This window comes from Solea senegalensis, linkage group LG16, assembly GCF_019176455.1.
Source record: "Solea senegalensis isolate Sse05_10M linkage group LG16, IFAPA_SoseM_1, whole genome shotgun sequence".
NCBI lineage: Eukaryota > Metazoa > Chordata > Actinopteri > Pleuronectiformes > Soleidae > Solea > Solea senegalensis.
The window spans coordinates 3331855-3347860 of NC_058036.1; the positions used below are offsets into that span (position 1 = coordinate 3331855).

Genomic DNA, 16006 nt, shown 5'->3' on the forward strand with positions numbered 1-16006 from the left:
TCCACTAAACACCTTCATGAAATGCAGTCCAAACTATTGCAAGCATCATAAATCACATTTTTATATATACAGGATGTATATACATATATATATGTGCACATTTTATGGGTCAAATAGTTTTTGTGGCTCCAGATTAGTTATAATATGGCTCTTAACCCAGTCACCTGGTTTAGGCTATATAAAACATTAATAAAAGAGATGTAAGAGAATTGTAGTACAATTATTGTGAGCATCATCAACCACATTTTTATTTATACAGGATATATATCCTATATGTGTATATATATACATATATATGTATATATATATATATATATATATATATATATATATATATATATATATATATATATATATATTTATATATATATATATATATATATATATATGCCCAGAAATCGAAGTCATTTTATTGTTAGTGTCTGCCATGTGTGCATCTGTGAAACATGTTCATAATACTATAATACTATGTAATATCATGCCTATAACTTTTAATTGCTGATGTGTACTTAATGTTTATGTTTTTTAGTGTTGGATGTTTGTATTTTGCGTTGTGTTTTATGGATTTTTGACGTTTGACACTTTTGATGCTGCTCTTTGGCCAGTTGTGTTCTGAATTGAATCAGAAGGTGGCGATTCAATTAAATCCTCTACACATCAACATTTTCCCTTCAGTTTATTCAGATATGAATTCATTTCAGAGTGATTTAAATTCCCAGAGCTGTCCTGGATCTTTCAGTCATTACACAAAATGTGGTTTTTTTTGCCCCTTTTTTCTTTTGTTGGGACCTGAATAAGTAAGTACACTCTATTCCTTTAAGTCTTAAAAATATTCAAATGAAATGCAACATCTGGGTTCATATGTTTATTTGCTTTCTATGATACAGTTAGTCATCTATCAATGCAACAAAAAAAAATCATGGTCTAATTACACACCACAGGCACTGAACTGCTACAAAAATATCATCTGGCAATTTGAGAACATGCATACATATACATATATATATGTATATATACATATATATACATATATGTATATATACTGAAAGAGAGAAGAAGAAGAAGAGCTTTTGCACATTAAAACACACAGAGGTCGTCGTGGGGCCGAGCGCTGCCGAGTGGTCTCCGGTTCTCTCGTTGGTCAAATCTTGTGGAAAAAACAGGTGCTGCAGTGACAGTCTGTGTGGTTCTTCACCCGGATGCCGGCCACCTCCGTCTGACAGAGCCAGCAGATGAGGAGGAAGAAATGAATATGGTCGTCAGTGGACAGCGACAAGTGCAACGTGTACAGGGTGTGTGCTCAAATCTGAGCAGTGAGAGTTTGAAGGGTTTGAAAACATCTGCACTTTCTAACTTTCTTTAACCAGGAGTGAAAATCTTTAAATAAACTAAACGTTAGTGAGAATATGTGACACGCTCCCTTGCAAGTTTACAGGTCATGTACAATGGATAAGGATCTCGTTGGTATGACCTGTACACGTCTGCACTTTACTTTATTATATCTCTCTTTTTTTACTCTCTTTTAATAACCTGTTTTTATCTTTTATGTTACAAATATATTATTATTATTGTATATAAAAGAAAACTTAAAACTCATGTTGTTACACTAGCCTTCAACTAGCTCCTTTTTATTCCTCCCTGTGTTGTGTTTTATTTGTATTTTTAGCTTTATTTTAAAGTTAAAACAGTTGTATTTGCTTTTTAAATTGTATTTTCCTTTTAATGTGAAGCCCTCTGAGCTGCAATCCTTGTATGGTGCTATACAAATAAAGTTTATTGTACTGCAACTATTTGTACTATCTGTGCTGCTATCTATCATGACCAGGACTCCCTGGAAGAAGAGCTCTTGTATCTCAATGGGACACTTCCTGGCTAAATAAAGGATACATCTTAAAAAAAAAAAGATAAAAAAAGATAAAAAAGTATACAGGTCGGCTGACTGCGTTTGAAATAAGGGAGGCAACAAAAAAGCTGGGCTTCTGTAAATTATTCACCACATATTTAATTAATGGTCAGTGGGGAGGAAAGAAGGGAAAATAAAACTCTGCTACATCAATCTGTTTTTGTTTTTGTGACCTCTTTGGACCTCTTGAACAATTACTTAAATGAAACCATCTGAGAAAATGTGACAAACAGGCTCCATTTAGACTTTGTAAAGGATCACACTTGGAACTACTGGTTTACTCTTGCATTTGTTTTGGCTTTGCATGCAGTTTGTAACCCATAGAGAACAGAGCATTTAAGCTGCTTTTTTCCATCACTATGTTTAAACATGTTGTATATACAGAGGCTATAAGAATGTGCAATATAGATTTTAATGTATCATTTTCTTCAGCACATCCTAGGCAATCTGATAAAAACCAACTATATAAACACACCTGAGCAAAAAGTACTCAAAATGCTTGAAATGGGATTGAATTTGGGAAATCTGGAAATACGTCACAGTTCAAAGTTTTTTTGGTTCGTTTTTATGAACAAAAATGGTCAAATTGTGTGACTTCTGCACAATTATTGCTACTTTATGTCACTATAACAAAAAATGTGACACAAAAAGAATCATAACTTTGACTCAACAACACATAAGGAGACCAAAAAAACCCTGCATTTTTAAAGCCTGAATATGTGACCTACAAACACACGCCCCCAGGATATCCATATAAGGAGTTGTGTATTATTCCCATGGCAAATTACCATGGGTGCACCTGCGGCACAGATCAGTAGTTATAAGTTCCTGAACTAAACTAAAAACTCTAAGATCTGCTTTTTGGTGTCCACGTTGTCAGTTCCAGGACTTTAGTGAACAGTGTCCATGCTCTAGAGTTCTGCCTTGTGTTGCATTGCCAAAACAGCCACGAATAAATCAATTCTGTCATAACACTATCGGTTAATAGTGGCGTGTGACCTTATTTAAACCAGATTGCAGTTGCAGTGAACGCAGCATTGGCCACACAAGTCCTCATCTGTTATTCTACCCGACTGATGTGTCTGCCCCTGCACCGTACCTCGTAGCTGTGCTTCGCGACACAGCACGTCGCCTCTGACGTGATGTTCTTGGGGATCGGCATCGTCTGCATCGCCTTGAGCGGCGTCGGGTACGCTCTGGAGAAGCAGCAGCCCTTGCACTGGTAGACCGGATGCTCCCTGGAGAACAAATGGCTCTTCCTCAGGGTGCATTTCTCACAGCCCGCTATAGAGAGAGCAAAAAGAAGAACCATGAGTGGCAATATTCAGTACACGAGAGGGTTTGTGACATTTAATTGAGTCCTTACTGTCTGGTAGTTCAATGTTGGGGTAAGAATCAGCTATGTAAAGAAAAAAAGACAATAGAAGAAGAGACAGCCCCACTGATTTTACCGAACCCACTGTTGTTGTAGCGGCTGCCTGTGGAGACGAAAAGAAAACACTCAGTTAAAAATCGACTCAGTCAAACAGCGGGGCCACAAGTGGACATCATCATTACCATGTTGAGAGAAAGCGTCCCCTTCATCGTGCGTCTGTGCAGGGCTCCTGATACTGAGGACCTCTGCTTCAGTCCCGCTCGTTTTATACCCGAGGCCCTGAAGAGTGAAAAACCATTAACCTTATCAACGATCTCCACGACCACTTTTTCCATCCACTTCATTATCCCGTTGTGGCACAAACTGATAAGAACAAATGTCAGAAAGTCAAAACATACTTCCATCGGCAGAGCACAATGACTACGGATGATACATGTAATCCCGGGGTTTTTGTTGCCTGGTAACCGAGGGTTATTATTATTTGTCAAGGGAGGGTCATTGGTTTAGGATTTTCTCGGCAATTTTAGCAGCAGCTGGAACGTTTGTACGGGCAGCATGTTTAATTCTGTAAGTGGCCTGAGAGCATTGTAATTAGATTTCTGCAAAGCATTTCACAAGCGTGAAAGCAAGAAATGTCACCTTTGCAAACACTGGAGACACATTGAAACCCTAAAGTCTTCTAAAGAGAGTGATGCTACACTTTTAATGGGTTAAAAGAGTGTAGGCCAGCTGTTTTTTAACTTTATAGGATAACATAAATACACAATAAACCCATTTGAACCTAAATAAAGTGATTTCTGATGCGTAGTTTTAGGATGTTGTAGTGAATGCCTTCGTTTCAGCGCAGTGGAGGACAGCTCTGCATAAATGGAGGACTAATTAATCGCTGGCGATCTTCAGGGGGAACCCATCTGTTCTCGTTCAAACATCTGAAATGTCAAGGATGAATATGAATTTATTTTGTGTTTCATGCATCCTGTTTACTTACTTCCTGTAAGATCCCAAGTCCTGCGTCCTTGGTTGTGCTGGTGATAAATCCTGCGCCTACGACTGACTTGTAATTCAATACAGAGATGTGTGTGTGTGTGTGTGTGTGCGCACACAGATTTTTGTTACCTCTTTATGACCTTTTCTGGTATTAACACTTACCTTTCCCGGAACAGTAGCCCTTGTGGGGACTAAGAGGCCCAGTCCTGCAAAGGCAGGGCCTCATTGCTGAACCCCAGGTTGAAGTTCGGTGAATTAAGTTAAGGTTAGTGTTCTGCATCAACTGGTTATGGTTAGGGGTAAGTCAGTGCAGTTTCCTAACAAGAATACCTACACAAACCTGTGTGTGTGTGTGTGTGCACTGTATATCATATTTGTACTACATTTGTACTCCCACATGTACTTTTACTGACACTGAATGCACATTTCACCTTTCTGTGTGGAGTTGCATGTTCTACCCCCTGCGTGGGTTGCAGATTTATGGATTAGGTAAATTGGTGCGAGTGTGAGTGAGGGTGGATGGTTGTTTGTCTCTATGTGGCCGTGTGATGGACTGGCGACCTGTCCAGGCCCCGCCTTCCACCCTAGGTCAGCTGGGATAAAGGATAAAGCGTTAGAAGATGAATGAATGAATGAATGAACACGCATTTCTATCAATCTGTATCTCCATTTGTGTTACAATACGTCCTTCATAGGTACTAAGAAACAAAAATGCATTTTGAACATTAAAGACAATGTCAATTATAATTAAACACATCAAATATCAGTTTTCATCTTTTAATAACATGAGCTCAGGAAGAAAGTAAGAAAGAAAGTAAGAAAGAAAGAAAGAAAGAAAGAAAGAAAGAAAGAAACCATGATGGTACAAACTTCTGGTGAACTCTCTGGGGCGCTGGTGTCACTGCCAACACAGGTAATGTCAATCCAGAGGAAAGAGCCAGAGACATTGTGAGGTTAGTAGGTCATGTCTGCCCTCAGCTCGAAGCCGAGGTGCTCTGGATTACATCACGACGAAGCCACAAACGCACCAGACACCCGAGAGTGGGTCAAGTCAGGAGCTGAGATCTATTTTTCAAAATCTAACGACTCTAATATTTACTGAAAGACGTCCAGAGAACCACTCCCAGCTCAGTGCATCAAACCGGAAATTGAATTTCAACGCGGTTGATTCAAGGCAACACAAAGCAAGTTTGGTTTTCCCTCATTGTTGAAAATAATGTGGACATCTGACATAGTAATTAAAATATCTCACTTCAGTGGTCCACCTGTTTATTGTCGTATCGCTTCATCACTTGATCATACGGCTACCAAACATCAGGAGAGTGAATTTATATTCTTAAATTCCACTATCCATCTCATTTTCTGCAGCTAACCTTTATCCTTTCTTCAGAGCAGACGGAAGGATCTTGTTGGTATGACCTGGATACCTCTGCATTTTATTACATCTCTCTTTTTTTACTCTCTTTTAATAACCTCCTTTTAACTTTTATATTCTGTTGTGAGTTGTATATCTGAAATTGTCTCTGTTCTGTAACTATTTGTACGGTCTGCGCTGCTATCTTGACCAGGACTCCCTGGAAGAAGAGATCTTGTATCTCAATGGGACCTTCCAGACTAAATAAAGGATAAATAAAACATAACGCACTTCAAAATGTATAATCCTATGTGGTAGTTGCTGTATTTTTCCAGCAAGTAGAGACAAGGTAAGATAAGGAATGCGGGGGAAAATGACTATGTTTTCATCAACATATAAAAAATAAAACAACAAATCCCGCCCGCCCCAAAAAAACGAATCTGTTTTATATGAAATACTACATTTAGCCTCAGCTACACAGGAATTATGATATCATTGATGTCGGTCACTTGAAACCTACATAGTTATTAGGAAGAATGCCGCTGCCCTTTTTACTCATGATTATTATTATTATGAATAATTATGCCTCGAAATAGGTTTCTGGCGCACGTTTCTTGGAACTAGAAACAGTGCTTTTGACAGGCCATCCATTTTTCTGTTACTTACACCTAAGGAACCGCACCTCTGTGATTGTTAAGCAGACGTGAGAAACTTGATCCCCATTTGACTTTTTGTGGCAACAAAGTGACGTTTCTTTTATAGTTTATAGGCATCAGTCTAGCAGAGGCATTATACACGTACCCGCGGCAAGTTGTGCTGACATTTATTTTGTCATTTTTGTGCCTTTTGGGTCAGCACCCATGAGCATGCCAGTGCCTTGGTCTGAGCAGTCCTTTTATAGCTCCAGCTCAGACGCTGCAGGCAGAGTTTTGGCCAGTGCCCCAAAACCTGCAGAAGAATTCTTTACAATCTTGGCACCTGCTGCCTATTGTTTTAGAGCTGATGCTTTACTTGTGTCTTGTAGAGGAGCACATGCCTGTGAAAACTATCGAAAACATCACATATCTAGGACTTGGATGAACAGGTCATGAATGTCTCGTCCTATAAATTTCACCTGCATGAAATTTGAAAGTATTATACAGGCATATGTGTTATATTTGGATTCATATTGAGTGAGAAAAGGAGTCAAAATCTAAAGGAAACCATTCTGTAGCTCCGCTCCTCAACACCTGCATAAGATATCCCTCAAACTCTTCCAGCAGTCACAATCCAGCTGTTAATGCGCTATAACTGCCGGGGCTGTTGGAGTCAGTTTCCTGTTAAACGTTTTATTATTTTAGCCATGAGTCAAACACTGGGCCCATGATTCAGAGTCGTGATGAAGATTGCAGACAACTTGATCCCATATACTGCATGGTTTTTATTATGATCAGTAAAGTGTGTTGCACATAATTCTCAAGGATCAAGAGTTAAAAAAAAAAGATATAATGTGAGATCAGAAAGTTTAAACAGATGGTTTTTTTTTATATTTACAACTTTCCAACACAATTCCAACAATTTACACCCTACACAAACATTATTACCAATGCTTTTTTGTAATGCAGCAGTGTGACATTTCAGTAAGACACTGTTCCCACTTATCTCATCAGTGATCACTGATGACATACAGTGTTCCTTCAGTGTTTAAATTCGTGAAAAGAGTGCCACAGTGTGGTGAGAAGTGGTAAAAGGTTGAGCACTCTGCTGTAAACTGCTTGAATAATGGAAGTGTTGTCCTCATAATATGCTGTCGTAAACATGTACCGTGGCATAATTCTACCATGCAGTTACAATAACAAAAGTATTATTATTATTGTAATTTATTGGTGGTTGTATTTTCACGTTAGTCATAATAATAATAATAATAATAATGATAGATAAAACTGTATCTTTTTGTGAGAAATCCCTGTTTTCTTTTGTGATAACTTATTTGTGTGTAGGTGAGTTTGTGTGGTAGTCGTCATATTTGTTGCATTTGGCTGTTGAACGGGCCACACCTGTATTCGACACGTAAACATGGCAGTTGTGTGAGTAATAATGATGGGTGCTGTGGATAACCTTCTGCCTGTGTGTCTCTGCTGCTGCTCTACTGTAAAATGCATACAAGGCAAGCCCGTGCAGGGCTGTCCAAGAAACCCCATCGACGAGACAAAACTCGAGGCGTGAACGTGGCAGCCATTTTACATCATCAAGAGTGAATGACTGGAGCCGGACCAGTGCCGGGAGTTTTACACTTTTTCTGTATTTTAAATACCACATTTATCTTCCTAAATAACCAACACCATACTCGTTGGTGAGCCAACGGCAGGTAGGGCGAATGCTACTAACTGGTCACGCGATTGATGTGTAATTGATAGCTAAAAAGTCTGAATCGTGCGGCGCTGTTTCAAACAATGTGGAAACTGGTGGTGGTAGGGAACGAGATCTCCAGACCGGCTTTTTGAAAATGGACTCTTCCTATGTGGCGGCACGCTGACAAACCACGCATATAGCAAGCGGTCCCTCTCGCTCTCAGGGCGTCGGTGGACTTAATTAAATGTTGAAGTCGCGGTTTTGTCATTTATTTATGTCCGTGCGGACAAGTGGCGATATAACAATGGCCTCGCTGAAATCCCGTCCGAATTAGCATTGCTAGCCGAAGCTAGCCCATTTTGACAGATCGTGGAATTGACATGCTCATTGTCATTGTATGCTAACTGTAGCTAGCTGGCGTGGCTAGTTATGTTTGGCGTAAATTAGCAATCCTCCGTAACTGATATACGAACTGTCATTCTTGTTGTCTTATAAAACACTGGGCGTCTGTGCATTTATACAATACGCATACGGGCGTATCATAGTATTATGCTTAAGAAAAAAATCTCTAGTTAGCTTGGTTGCTACAACATTAGCTGTGCAAACTAGCCCGCGAGCTAGCCTCAACGTGTGCCAGTCGGTCCCTCTGTTAAATCTAACACCATAGTCGTCGGGCAAATTAATCGAGTACTTGATATACGCCGCAGAATAACTTTTATGGGTGGAATCTACGGGGGACTTCAGTTACTTTAAACAATTTACATAGAGTTCTGATCTCAGAGATGACACGTGCTTACCGATATGATGCCATTTATTAGCATTCAGTATCTGTTGTACTACATATAAGTCTATATTAACCGAAATGTAATATCAGCTGCGTTAATATTATGTCAAAACCTCGCATTGCTGTCCACGTTTTGCTGAGTCCAGATTCAGCTATGTGACCGGGGCTCGGTTAGATTGCCGCCATCCACGAATTTCTGCCCCAGTATCTATCAATACAAACGGGGGGAGGGGGGGTTAATATTTGGGTCGGTCATTAACGGGATAATGGTTTGAGTATTTGCTTGTGTGACATAAGTGTCAATAAACAAAATGGGTGCACACTCAGTGGTCAGTCACCGGAAACCGGGACTCACTCTGATGGAGCACGTGTATCAGCTATCTAGCTTGTGCTGAAGTCAGCAGTGAGAAGGTAAGCTAACATGTAATTTAGAGACTAAAGCAAACAAGGCTTCTACTGCAGCAGCTATCCAGAGGGCTGAGATACAGGCAGTAGTAAGTGATCTTGCCTCCAGCCAAGTTGCTCAGAACAAACGACAAAATAAAATGCTGCAAGATGAACACAAAGTCTGTAGTTCAACAGTTTTTACATTTATATTGGCGATATGGTATGTGCATTGTCTGCCTTGTGGGTAATCGTTGTCAATATTCACCCATACTGGGTTCTACCTCATGCAAGCTGAAAGCAGTATTGAGTAAGGATACTGTGTCATAGTGTCTTAACCACATGACCACATTAACTTGTTTAAAACAACGTAACATGGTGATTGTAATGTGAGCACAGCTCTGTATCCAAGATCATTAATGGTCCTATACGTATTTGCATAAAGTGTGTATTTGTTTGCCTGACATGTCAGACTATACACTCTCCTGAACAAATCCCAAGTCTTGCCCTTGACCCAGGATTAATTTGGCTCATTGCATTCATACAGATTTCTGGAGACATGGCCACAGAACATATTAATGGAAATGGTCCAGAAGAACCAATGGATACCTCTGCTGCAGTTACCCATTCTGAGCACTTCCAGACTTTATTAGAAGCTGGTTTACCACAGAAAGTTGCTGAAAAACTAGATGAAATTTACATAGCAGGTAAGGCACAATGAATACACTTGCATATTCAAATATGCATTTTTTTGTTTTATCAATTTTTGCATGTACTGTCATTTTATCACATTTTGAATGGGGGAATTGGTTTCCTGAAGCAACTTTTTGTGGTTTCCCACCAAAATGGGTACTGCAGTGCTACAAAATATATTCCACATAAATGGTGTGAGAATGTGTATATGACTGCATTTGCATTCCCGACATGGTTGCATGATCACCGGTGTCAGGGTGAATATGTCTTTTTGTAGGAGTGTCTTGGTCATCCGGTCCAATCTCTCTACATTCAATTCTATGAAATTTGCTCACATTGCTTTAAGTTACTGCTGAGTGATGTAGAGGGTGAAATTATGTCTGCTGCAGCCCTAAGTATCTCATGTTTTGGTGAGACCTGACGTTTTTTTCTGGGGTGAGCTGCAGAAACAAAATTTCGGCGGTCATTTTAGTTTTGTTTGGCTAGTTGGATCTAGAGAAGTAGTAGTCTGAAAAGTAGCCTTTTCAGCCAGATGGGACTCAGGCAGAAACAATGGCGGCAGCTGTCTGGTGTGCGGCTGCATGGGACAGGTGACGGCCTCTCCATGGAGGAGAATGCCGACTGGCTCATCAGAAACTCCCGGCCATAGTGTAGAGGGGCATTGGCATATCAAGTTGCACCATCACATCTGTTGTGATTAGTTCCTGCAAAAACATGGTGGTTAGAGAATAATTTGCAGCCTGACTACTGAAAACTGCTAAATTCAATCTGGCCAGTCCTACTTATTTCTTATGTCTTCCAATTAGTTATCATTACAGATTATTACAAAATATCAGTCATATAAATGGGCTCACATGTAAACCACTATCTTTTATCCCTTAAGTTGTACTATTTTTTTTTCTCCTTGAATCTCAGGATAAATGGGAAAAGTTTCTGGTCATAGCTCCTCATTTCTCTCTGTTGTCCCCCTTTCTCCAGGTTTGGTGTCACACTGTGACTTAGATGATCGAGCGATTGAGGCTCTGAAAGAGTTCAACGAGGACGGTGCTGTGCAAGTCCTTTTGCAATTCAAGGACAGTGACCTCTCACATGTTCAGGTATGCATATCTAACTGTTGTTGCCTGAAGCTTTAAAACAAAGTGGATGATTGTCCTGTATGTCTATAATATATAGTGACGTGTTGTTGCACAACAAGTTTTAGTATCTACAAGATATACTCTTGCTGTCTTGTGTAACAGATTCCTCGTGATAATGACATGAAATTGTTTCGTGATGCTTTCAGAATAAAAGTGCCTTTCTTTGTGGCGTGATGAAGACGTACAGACATAGAGAGAAACAAGGGACCAAAGTGTCAGAAACCATTAAAGGACCAGATGAAGCCAAAATCAAAGTAAAACCTTCACACCGTTGTGTCGTTCAATGCAGAGATGTGTCATTTGCGTGTTACATACTTGGAAATTTGATTGATTTATTTTTTTTATATATTTTTTTCTCTCATCAGGCTTTGCTGGAAAGAACTGGCTACACACTTGATGTCACAACAGGCCAGAGGAAGTATGGCGGTCCCCCACCAGAGTCTACCCCCTCGGGGGCACAACCCACCATCGGTACAGAGGTACAAAAAGTTTACGTTATGGCAACATTTCATAACAACACTTTTTTATTTGCTGTGCCAGTTATGAATCCTTTGCAAATTATGTACAAGTGGACATTGATGGCTTACCACTGACCGTTTTATCTAAATGTTGGCCATCTCTCGCCTTCACTTAGCATTTCAGAATGAACGGTTTCTCGCTCATACCATGTTTCCTCTCCACCTGACAGATATTAGTGTCCAAATGATGACATCATATAATGTGCTGGAATGACTTTTGTCACTATGAAGGTTACCGCTAAGATCTGACTGGACACTTCATGTAGCTCATCTGTCATTTATAAATTTTCTTTTTTGTATAGTGAATAAAGTCACTTAACTCGTCCCCCTTTCTCACTTAACATTTCAGAAGGAACAGTTTCTCGCTCATACCATGTTTCCTCTCCACCTGACAGATATTTGTAGGCAAAATCCCCAGAGATCTTTTTGAGGATGAGCTCGTCCCACTGTTTGAGAAAGCTGGCCCCATCAGGGACCTGCGTCTGATGATGGATCCCTACAGTGGCCTGAACCGAGGCTACGCCTTTGTCACTTTCTGCACTAAAGAAGCTGCACAGCAGGCTGTCAAATTGGTATGTTTACTGCCATCATCAACAGAAAGATTAGGTGTGATAAATTGTAGTGACCTTTGAGACATAATATTGGTATATTAAATGATGCACAAGGGTGCAAAATCACAACCATATCTAGTTAACATTGGCTGCATTCTGCCCGTTTGGTCCCTTGCCTAAATGATCCTCCTTCCCTCTGCAGTGCAACAACAGTGAAATTCGACCGGGTAAACATATCGGCGTGTGCATCTCTGTGGCCAATAATAGGCTGTTTGTTGGCTCCATACCCAAGAGTAAAACAAAAGAGCAGATTGTTGAAGAATTTGCAAAAGTTACAGGTGAGTCCGGGCTATCATTTGATTTAGCTAATTTGTTCACATAGGTTCATTCCTGTTTAATCTGAATTCACCCTCCCAAGTGATGCAAGAATCAGTGGGTGATGCCTTGACAGGAAATATTCATGAGATTTTTTGGTTGTGTCCATATGATGACATCATATAATGTGCCGAAATGACTTTTGTCACTATGAAGGTTACCGCTAAGATCTGACTGGACACTCCATGTAGCTCATTGATCAATGTTTTTTTTTTTTCTGTATAGTGAATAAAGTCACTTAACCTGTCCCCTTCTCCTTTCTCTGTAGAGGGTCTAAATGATGTCATATTGTACCACCAGCCAGATGATAAGAAAAAGAATAGAGGGTTTTGTTTCCTGGAGTATGAAGACCATAAGACAGCAGCTCAGGCCCGTCGCCGGTTGATGAGTGGCAAGGTGAAAGTGTGGGGAAACGTGGTGACTGTGGAATGGGCTGATCCCATTGAAGACCCAGACCCAGAGGTCATGGCCAAGGTAAGGCACAGAGCCAAGTTCATCAGTAGCAGGCTGTTTTTTTTTCCCCCTCGTTCCTTCAGTGTTATTTGTTCTTCTTTAACAAACACAAGCCTTCTTTTTCCTTTTACTAGGTCAAGGTGCTGTTTGTGAGGAACCTAGCGAGCACTGTTACAGAGGAGATACTTGAAAAGGCCTTTAGTCAGTTTGGCAAGTTGGAGCGGGTGAAGAAATTGAAAGACTATGCTTTCATCCACTTTGAAGAGAGAGATGGTGCTGTGAAGGTATGGGCAGAGTAATAAAACTAGCCCGCCCTTTGACACAAAATATATATGCTTAACCTTATTGCAGTGATATTCATCATAGTACCCTGTCCTGTTTGGTTTCATAGGCTTTGGCTGATCTCAATGGCAAAGAGCTTGAAGGAGAAAACATTGAAATTGTCTTCGCCAAACCCCCTGACCAGAAGAGGAAAGAGCGCAAAGCTCAGAGGCAAGCAGCTAAAACACAAATGTGAGGGCAATAATGCAGTTTTTTTTTCTTACTCGTAATTAAAAAAAAAATGTAAGCGTTGCTTTAAGGCAAAAAGCCATATTTAAGTTGAGCCTGTGTATCCTTTTAGGTATGATGAATACTATTACTATGGGCCTCCCCACATGCCACCACCAGCAAGAGGCAGAGGCCGAGGAGGGCGGGGAGGGTATTCTTACCCTCCTGATTACTATGGTTATGAAGACTATTACGATTACTATGGATACGATTACCACAACTACCGGGGTGGCTATGATGACCCATACTATGGCTATGAAGACTTCCAGGGGACTGGGAGAGGACGAGGTGCGAGGGGAACAGTGCGTGGTGGTGCCAGTCAGACCAGGGGCCGTGGTACTGTCACGGCGAGGGGCCGGCTTATTAACTTCTCCCAGCGAGGAGGCCCCGGAACAAGCAGAGGTAAATAACGTCTTAAATAATGTGAATCTGTTGGTTTCAAAGTGTGTAACATTGAATTTGTCACAGTGGTGATGTGGCTTGATTTTGCTGTTCCACACAATGCCTGTTTTGTTTGTAAAAGTTACATTGTTAGGAGTTATTTTTTGTTTTAAGTCAAACTTTTTTATAATTTTTCAAAGTTGACTGTCCAGGTCAGTGAAATGACGTATTAAATGAAAGCAGCTGTCAAGTTAATCCCGCAACCTATGCTGCTGGTACGGATTGAAGTGATCCTACGAATGATAAGGCCATGCAAGAAATGCACACAATATGTTTTTTAAATTTAAACGGGTACACCTGCCTATTTGCCTCATAACTAATCCCTGGTGGGTGTCATCTTTCAGAGCAGCCAGTCAGCGTGTTGCTGCCAGCAGATGGAGGTCACAACATATTGTATTTTTAAGGAGGCCAGCTGAGTCCCACCCTGGTGGCACAAGGCTGTCTTGAGTCTGAATGTTGTGGAATTCATTCTGTAGCTTGCTGTTTGATGAGGAATTCTTGCGTTGTTGATTTCTCATTGTGATAGTCTTTCCTCTCATTGGTCCAGCAGGAAAACGGGGCCGAGGGCGGTCCTGACCTGTCACAGTGGATACTGACTTGATGTGTGGGGTTAACACCGTAAGCTGCAATGGATGTTGAAACAAAGAAGAGCATGATGAAAAGGTCCAATGATATTCCAGCCTTACAGAAGAAGCATCACCCCCCCCCCCCCCCATATTTTTCTTTTTTTTTCTTTCTGAAACTGCCACCTTAAAAAGATGACTAGAGGATTTTGGATACTTGCCACAGCCTCTTTGTCCTGAGTCCCTGTACCCAGCCCTGATATACAGGGCTCTATGTATTGCCCTTACAATCCACCCCTTCCCTGTCCCTGAACATGCCATTTTTTAAAAATAATTATTGAAGAATTTGCACTTTTTTAAGTTCTTAGGTTTGAAGTGGCTCAAAGGAGCTTGATGCTATTGTATATTTTTGTGCTAATCGCAATTTTTATTGTCGGAATATCCATGTTAATCTTAATCGTTTGATCTGGATGTTTGAAAGAGAACATTTGCAGGTTTTTAGGGTGTACCCACCTGGCATGGATAAGTCAGGCATTCCAGGAAAGTGGTTCTTTTCAGAACTTGTCTTTAAAGGGTTGGTTGACTACCTCAGTACCGAGGACTAAACTACCCGGCCTGTACTGTAAATAGGGAAACTATATTGATGAAAGCAGGGCTTGTTTTCAAACAAAATATGCACAAGAGCTGCAGCATAAAAGTGATGTACTTAATGTAATATAGTCATTTTTGCTGCTGCTCTGACACTGCAAACAGTCAAACTGGGCATGCAAAACGATCTCATATGATGAGTCTGAACAAGCCCTGCTTTTATCCTATTTTGTACTGAATTAGCTGCCTTGCTTCTTCAGAGTATGTAGTTACTGGTTGTATAGTTTTTTCGGATAAAAAAAATGTTACTTTTGTAAAGGCTTCTTCACGGGCATCCAACTGCCTTTGATTAAAAAAAAAATAAGAACAAAAATAAAGCCCTGCAGTGTCCCTTTTGTGCCACTGTATCATTCAGGTGGGTTTGTTTTTATATTGACAATTAATTTTCAACTTCATAATAATGTCAAACAACTTAATCCAACCCTTGAACAGTGTAAGATCATGTTAAGAAATGATTCCTTCCCAGCTCCAGAGATGGCAACCATGTAGAACATCGAGTTCATCTTGATGGGATAGCTGAATTATCCTGTTGCACAGCCAGTGAGCATGTGTTTAACGGTGCCTGCTTTGATTTTGGTGAGGAGTCATAGTCGCACAGTGGTGGCAAGGGATACTGCAGTGAATGATTTCTCTTTCCAGGTATAGCAGACAGGAAACTGTGCCCTTCAAACCCAGTTTTCTATACAGTTAACTCCCTCAATAAACTCGTAACAACCACCTTTTGAAAAAAAGATGTTAGCAGTTTTAAACCATTGTTGGTGGCCAACAACGTTTTTTGCATTCCTGCAAATAAATTGTTTTATACTGTAAAATGGAGGTGAGTGTAACTTATTTTTGTAATAAAGTTTTTGATTTCTATCCGTGTCTTTATGATGTGCTCCGTTTGTTTTAAAAAATGTGGTTTTGGTGAATGTTTAAAACACGAAATTACAGTTAATTTTACAATAATACATTTTACTAC

The 16006-nt window shown here is 40.2% G+C and overlaps 2 protein-coding genes across 5 annotated transcripts; one reads left to right on the forward strand and one right to left on the reverse strand.

Moving 5' to 3' along the window:
• Positions 1-850: 850 nt before the first annotated feature.
• Positions 851-3625, reverse strand: cga (glycoprotein hormones, alpha polypeptide). The gene is made up of 4 exons (XM_044047815.1): positions 3461-3625; positions 3270-3381; positions 3003-3187; positions 851-1216 (listed from the first exon to the last, which is right to left on the reverse strand). The coding sequence occupies exons 1-4, from the start codon at positions 3620-3622 to the stop codon at positions 1142-1144; spliced, it is 534 nt and encodes a 177-aa protein (XP_043903750.1). The 5' UTR covers positions 3623-3625; the 3' UTR covers positions 851-1141.
• Positions 3626-7826: 4201 nt separating this feature from the next.
• LOC122783446 (heterogeneous nuclear ribonucleoprotein Q-like) lies at positions 7827-15857 on the forward strand. 4 transcript variants are annotated; one of them, XM_044048249.1, is made up of 12 exons: positions 7827-7966; positions 9666-9825; positions 10790-10908; positions 11094-11201; positions 11313-11426; positions 11861-12037; positions 12219-12354; positions 12660-12865; positions 12979-13128; positions 13236-13357; positions 13467-13795; positions 14385-15857. In XM_044048249.1, the coding sequence occupies exons 2-12, from the start codon at positions 9678-9680 to the stop codon at positions 14408-14410; spliced, it is 1635 nt and encodes a 544-aa protein (XP_043904184.1). In that variant the 5' UTR covers positions 7827-7966; positions 9666-9677; the 3' UTR covers positions 14411-15857. The 4 variants fall into 4 exon arrangements, with proteins under 4 accessions (XP_043904184.1, XP_043904183.1, XP_043904185.1 ...); XM_044048248.1 differs by having other exon boundaries at positions 7828-7966; positions 14382-15857; XM_044048250.1 differs by lacking the exon at positions 9666-9825 and having other exon boundaries at positions 7829-7966; positions 14382-15857.
• The last annotated feature ends 149 nt before the right edge of the window (positions 15858-16006 follow it).